This window comes from Musca vetustissima, unplaced genomic scaffold (genome assembly GCF_032173495.1).
Source record: "Musca vetustissima isolate MV318-11 ecotype Yass unplaced genomic scaffold, APGP_CSIRO_Mvet_v1 utg50827, whole genome shotgun sequence".
Classification (NCBI taxonomy): domain Eukaryota; kingdom Metazoa; phylum Arthropoda; class Insecta; order Diptera; family Muscidae; genus Musca; species Musca vetustissima.
This window is the reverse complement of record NW_026873938.1, coordinates 51665-58917: the sequence shown is the minus strand read 5'-3', so window position 1 is coordinate 58917 and position 7253 is coordinate 51665. Positions and strand designations below refer to the sequence as shown.

At 35.8% G+C, this 7253-nt stretch overlaps 1 protein-coding gene across 1 annotated transcript; it reads left to right on the top strand.

The window, feature by feature from the left end:
- The first annotated feature begins 239 nt into the window (after positions 1-239).
- Positions 240-6942, top strand: LOC133329172 (mucin-2-like). The gene is made up of 3 exons (XM_061537669.1): positions 240-614; positions 681-1850; positions 6805-6942. Exons 1-3 carry the CDS (start codon positions 240-242, stop codon positions 6940-6942), a joined length of 1683 nt encoding a protein of 560 aa, XP_061393653.1.
- The last annotated feature ends 311 nt before the right edge of the window (positions 6943-7253 follow it).

The following is a 7253-nucleotide window of genomic DNA, read 5'->3' as shown; positions in this document are numbered from 1 at the left end:
ATAATATTAATAGTAAAACACGCTTCGCACTCTCTCAGCGAGATTGCCATGATTTATTGGCAAAAATGTCTTGCGATAATAGTTATCAGTTTTTTTCGAATAAAAGTCAAAATAATTTAATCGATGACATTATTTGGAGCAATTTTTTTATCATAATGGGGGGACATACGTAGACACGAAAATCTAATTTTTTGGTATGAATGGACAATAATTATCCAGCCATTAGTGAGTGAAACAAAATGTTGACAACACTTCGACTTTTAGTCGGTTTTTTGATTTTAGAAGCAATAGTTTTGGGGCAGCCGATCAGCAATGATGGCAAACCCAATTTGGCTAATATTATTTTGAAATCACAACAAGTGAATTTGGATGGACCTGCACATCTGGAATGTTTTGATTTATATTTACCCCAACTAAATGAGGTTACACTTCAATATGAATTTGAATTTCTGCAGTGTTTGCAAATAGCTGAAATTGCCAGGCAAGCTGTGGAAGATGAAATGATATTTGAGCGTCAAGGTATAGAAAGTGGTGCGGAACAAATTTGTACTCTGTATGGAAATTGTGTGGAAACATTGTTGCCTTCAGATTCATTTGAGTGTTTTTCGAATGTTGTAAGTATTTCAGAATGTGGACTTAAAAAAATAAACTGCTAATTTTGTTATTTTTATTTTCAAAAGACTCTGGAGGTCCAGTCAATAGCTTTTAACATGCAGCAGTTGGCTACGAGTAAAAGTCAATACTTAAAACTGACATATCAGACGATTTTACATGATCAGAATATATGTACCGATAGATGTACATATGCGTATGCCCTGAAAACATCAGCTCTCTATGACTCATTACAGTTATGCCTTTCTGGAGGTGTTTATACTACATCGCCGTTGCCATCTACTGAGGAAAACAGCACTAAACCTTTTACTGAAGGGCCCACTGAGCTTCCAACAACACCTGAAAAAACTACACCCCCTGTAACAGATCTACCCACTGAGCTTCCTACAACAGAGGCAACAACTACTGAACCAGTAACAGAAGAACCCACTGAACTTCCAACGACAGTGGAAATTACAACCGAACCAGTAACAGAGGAACCCACTGAACTTCCAACGACAGTGGAAACTACAGAAGAACCTACTGAACAGCCAACAACACCGGAAATTACTACCGAACCAGTAACAGAAGAACCTACAGAGTTTCCAACAACAGCGGAAAATACCACTGAAAATGTAACAGAAGTAACCTCGGATCTTCCAACAACAGAGGATAAAACGACCGAACCAGTAACCGAAGAACCCACTGAGCTACCAACAACAGAGGAAAAAACTACCGAACCTGCTACAGAAGGAACCACTGAGTTTACAGCAACAGCGGAAAAGACTACCGAACCTGTTACAGAAGGACCTACTGAGTTTCCAACAACGGAAGGAAAGACCACTGAACATGTCACAGAAGGAACTTCGGAAATTCCAACAACTGAGGAAACAACTACCGAACCAGTAACCGAAGAACCCACAGAGCTTCCATCAACATTGTTTACCACTACCGAAGCTGCAACAGAAACATCAACTGGAACCACAACATCAGTGGAAAATACCACAGAACCGGTTACTTCAGAAACAACCGAGTCGTCAACCACTGAGGAAATAACAACAACAGAAATTTCTACCACAGAGACTACATCGACGACACCTCGTAGTCCTCCAGTCCCGCCCACATTTTATCCCGCAAGTACTGCACCTAATATCATTACACCATTTGAACCGGAATTTGTAACACCTACTGTGGTACCCACACCACCAACACCTTCAACACCTAATAGTACAGAATCGGGATTTCCAACACCGCCGAATGTGAACTGATATTGAAATATTTTCCAAAATAAAAAATTTAAAAAAAAAATTGGGTTTTCTAAAAAATATTTTTTCAAGGCCTGGATTTTTTGAAGAATATTTTTTCAAGGTCTATTCAAGGCGTGGATTCTTTAAAGAATATTTTTTCAAGGTCTATTCAAGGCGTGGATTCTTTAAAGAATATTTTTTCAAGGTCTATTCAAGGCGTGGATTCTTTAAAGAATATTTTTTCAAGGTCTATTCAAGGCGTGGATTCTTTAAAGAATATTTTTTCAAGGTCTATTCAAGGCGTGGATTCTTTAAAGAATATTTTTTCAAGGCCTGCATTTTTTCAAAAATAGTGTTTCAAGGCCTATTAAAGGCGTGGATTTTTTAAAGAATATTTTTTCAAGGCCTATTAAAGGCTTGGGATTATTTAAGAATGTGTGTATTTCCTCATTCCTACAGTTGTTTGTTACTCCACCATTATAAAAATGGTCACCTTACTATGCTTCAACACTTTGACCTCGCTAATCATTATGTATGGTATGGATTATTTTGACATCTCAGTTAATGGACTTCAACATAGGTGTGTCCGAGCTTAAAGAAATGTGAAGACAGCTTGAGATAACGGCCTATACCATCACTCAATAAGTCAACAAACACGCAGTTATGTCGTTCGCAAGACTTATTACCATCATAAATATATATTTTTTGCTGTCATTTCGGAAGTTTAAAAATGTATTGCATAATTTAGTCTCAAATGGCATTACCCTAAGTACACACATTTAAATGAAATATCATCCGTAAACATGTACTTTTGTTGTTTTTATTTGGTTGTTGTTTATTTATTTGTTCAATGTTAGGTGAAGCTAATAGCAGTCACGTTAATATTGAACGGATGTTGACATAGAGTTTGAAGATGAAAGAGAAGATTTTGTATTGTTTGGCGGAAAAGTACTGGAATATAGCACAATATTTATGTTGCTTTAATAACTCTAAATGTTGAATGAGAATAATGTATTAGAGTTGGGAGGAAATCATTAATGTGGGAAATGCTTGCAACTACACTCAAGTACGCTTACAACGAACACCGGCTATTTCGCACCCTAACACTGGCAACCGTTTCAAAAAATGTCATGCTTATCAAAAAAAGAGAAGCAGCGTAATTATTGTCAAAAACACAAATCTTCAAATCTGAATATATTTTTTCCTGTTTATCCAAATATATTCCTTACCTTGGATATAACGAACTTCTTCTATACGAACTAATTTGCCTGGTCCCTACAAGTTCGTTATAACCGTACTTTGGTGTATTTTAAGTGAAGGAGCAGCAATCGTTTGAAAATGTACTTGGTTTATGGCTTCGCTACGTTAATTTACAATTTATCTTCATGGATAACATTAAGTCTATGGTTAGTATACATATTAAAGTTTGACAGGTTTCCACCACAAAGGATTTACCATTTATCGATCGATTCCGATTTACCCTATTTTGAAAACTGATCAAGGTCTGGTGAAAACATTATGATGTGTCAAGTTTGGATAAAATTGGATTTCCGTTCGCTTCATACAAGATTTGAAAATGTTGACCCTTTTTTGGAGATGAGCTTGAATGTGTTAACCAATAAGCCCCGTCTTTAAACAATACAAAGGCTTAGTTAAAATATTTGGGTCAATCAATTTTTAGTAAAATTATGACCATTTTGTGGGAAGGTGCCAGATATTTCACATGAATCCGGCGTTAGAACGATAGAGCCGTGTATTATTCGCAGTCGAATGGCATAACACATGGGTGCACATTGAAAATACCTAAAATCGATCGGGATTATTATGTGGAGGGGTGCATAAAATCCTGAAAATATCGAATAAAGGTTTAATGAAAATTATCTACCTAATAAGGGTTTAAAATACCAAATTACAGTCACTATGGTGGAAAATGTGCCCAAACTCCCCAAAATATCGGCATTTAGGAGATACAGTTATGCGGGACTATTCTAATTATATGTAACTGAAGTGTATATTAAATTTGTCATTCCATTGTAGAATGTTCTAATTAAACGGCACTGGCACAATTTCGGAATTCTGAAGTTTTTTATTTTTACCCATAAGGGGGTGAAAATATTTGTGCTGAAAATATTCTGTATAGGCCTGTGTTTTGAATTAGTAAATCTTCATACTAAAAATTATCAATATAGGTCCACCTTTTAGGAAAATACCACACATAATGCCTCACCCCATAGATCGGTATTTTGGGGAGATTCGGCACCTGTTTCAACAAATTTGGTAACCATTTAATATTTTGGATTTTTATTGAGTAGAAAATGTCCTGCCAAAAATGATCAACGTTGAGTCATTATTCGTTTCTTCACCGAATTTCCTAGATTTGGATTTTTCATATTCTTATTCTTCCTACCAAAAATTTATCGTTTGGTATAGCTCCCATAGAATGGTACCATATTATTTTCGGTGTTTTGAAGACTTTCACTTTCCAACCGAGGCTGATTTGAATATGTCCAAGTTTTAAAAAGTTCGGTCCGACCTTTTTACTTCTTAATACCCTATACAACTTTGTTATCAGGGTATTAAAGCTTTGTGTAGCCCCAACGAGTTTGTACACCGCGAAATATTGGTAGATCTAGACGTGTGTGTCCGTCCGTTCATTATAAATTGTTGCATGCACTCGGATATACGAATTATACGTAAATATTAGGTTGGGGGAAACAGTTCATTATTTTATATGCACTATAGGACTTTATTTAACATGCTTTGGATTGTCCGATTTGGACTGTTTTGTTGTATGATTTGTTGCACTTTTAAAGAAATTTTGCAACACAAGAAAAAGATGATGCATTAAAACATCCCAAAAAGAGCTCCCGAAGTTTCTGGCGAGTCAATGTTGATGTGTGTGGCCTAGCGTTGTCCTGGTGGAACACGACAATTCTGGCTGTTTCTATCCAATTGCTATCTTCAAACGGTCCAGTTGTTGACAGTAGATATCAGAATTTGGCGTTTGTCCATATGGAAGCAACTCATAATAAAAAAATTCCCATCCAGTCCCACCAAATACATAGCAGAACCTTCCTGGCCGTTAGTCCTGGTTCTGCCATCGTTTGAGGTGTTTCACCGCTCTTTGACCACGATCGTTTTTGCACATGGTTATCGTATGTGATCCATTTCTCATCTCCAGTCACCATCCGTTTAAGAAGTGGGTCCATTTCATTCAGTTATGTTGGGATAATAAGTAGGGGGTACAATGAACAAAAAACTTTATTTTTTCATATTTTCAAGTCGTTCTAGAGACCATTATTATATACAGAACGTTACATATTTCATACGGTGAAGGTGATCTGACCAAATATTTAGAACGGCTGTTTTGATGATCACCGGTCAATATTCCGAGGGTCTAATCAATCAAAACTTAAAGTGTCAAAATTTGTATTTTTTAGTGTAAATATTCTCCTCGGGAAAACAAGATTTGGAAAATATACCATGATTAGAAAGTAAAGCTGTTGACCTATAATCTGTCTATAGGGTGCAAATATTATGAAATGCTGCCAAGGCTCAGTATATAGAACCGCAGAAAGGTAGATTTCCGTAGTAGTTATATATGCTTTCTACCGCCGCTAATAAATGTTTTTCCTGACAGCATTCGGAATTTTAAATTAAATCCAAATTTCCTGATGTAATTTCGCAATGATTGAGGTGTAACCAATCCTTATAGAAGGATCAATGCGGATTTGACGAAGTAGAAATGAACATTGCCTTATTGATTACTTAAAATGGTTTAAATTTCGTCGTGCCCACTTTTTTGGTAACAGGATACGAAATTTGGCGATATAAAATAATGTTCCCTTCTATTGTCGGTAGTTTGAAAGTTTTAACATCGGCCCCAATTTTTTTTATTTTAGCCGAATTTACCCACAAAGGCGGCTGGAATTCAGCATTCCGAGTTGTTGTAAATTTTCTTTTCGAAGGATTTCAGATGCATCTTTTGACGTAGTCTCCATATAAAGAAAGAATCAACAAGTTTCGAAAGGTAGAGCAACTGCTTATGATTTTCTACGTTAAATAAAAAAAAACATATTGTTTTTACCTTCCAAAACGTTTTACTATACTCATAGAAAGACCAAGGATCACTGATATCTGTAGTCACCTCATTGAATTTCGCGTGACATTTAAATTATGGTTAGTTAGCAATTCCTTCTGACCTTCAACATACAATATGTTTCCTCAAACAAAAAACCCATAAATCATTTATAGACATATATATATATATATATATATATTTGTATGCATTTTTATTTATTTACATATGCCGCTGGTGTTATTCACCAAACAAAATGAAATAAAAAATTTATCCAAAAAAGGAAGTTCCCTGATGACCAATATTAAATGCACTAAAATAAAGATGAACTTGTACTTTAGAGACCAACGCATAAATCAATTATTTGCGCGTGTTCAATATTTTGTTAATGCACATAAATTATTATGGGCACATCTCTTGCGTATGGCAATAACCATCGTCTGATTACAGTGTTCTTGGCGATGTAAGAATTTAAAATTGTTTTGGTTTAACAACAACAAAGACGTCACCGAATGCGCATACAAGGATAATGAAAACATAAAAAAGAAACTTCCTTGACGTCATGCCTACGTGAAATTTAACACATAACCAATGGACGGGGATTTTATGCGGAATGCATTCTGCAGCAAAAGGTTCCTCAACTTCTTTTGGCGTTGGTGTTCTAAGAAATGCCATGCCATTCATTTCAAGGCTTAATTCATTTACAGGCTATAAGTCTGTAACCTGATCAAGTTTGTTTGTCGATTGGTTAGCAAACATAATTTCCTTTTGTCTAGAGATGGCTTACGTGCAAACTGCACGTAGGCCACCAGATTGACAAGTTGTCTAGCCTAGCCTAGACAAAGCGACAAACATATTTCGTTGTACTGTACAAAAATATGTAATTAGATCTATGTTCCCATGATAGTAGCTGTGGCGTCCATCAGCACCCGTTATACAAGTTTTTCTTTGGAGATTGATACAGATGACATTGGTGTTACTATCACCATCAGCAGCAGCATCAAAGACATCCAGTCATCAATGTAAACCACCACTACTGGCAGATGTTACTCTAGGTTTAGTTTTAAATAATCAATGAAAATCATTTAGGGTTTAAATTAAGTGTTTAACATACCAGAAACGTTTTTTTGAATAGGTTTTTCTTTTTTGTTGTTGCTAAAGTTTACAAATCTTAATCGTTTATTTAGACACAAATGTTTGTTGAATAGCACGCATAGAGGCACAGTGGGTGGATATTTTATGACGAGGGAATTTGGTTTTTGTGTGGGAATGACCCAAACAGCAAATTATATATCAATTCTATATGACCTGGAACAATTTTTGTAGGAGCGATTCCC

Coding starts and splice junctions, on each gene's coding strand:
- LOC133329172 (XM_061537669.1), top strand. CDS start 240: ATGTTGACAACACTTCGACTTTTAGTCGGTTTTTTGATTTTAGAAGCA. Junction 615..680: donor TTGAGTGTTTTTCGAATGTT/GTAAGTATTTCA, acceptor TATTTTCAAAAG/ACTCTGGAGGTCCAGTCAAT. Junction 1,851..6,804: donor GATTTCCAACACCGCCGAAT/GTGAACTGATAT, acceptor ATATGTAATTAG/ATCTATGTTCCCATGATAGT.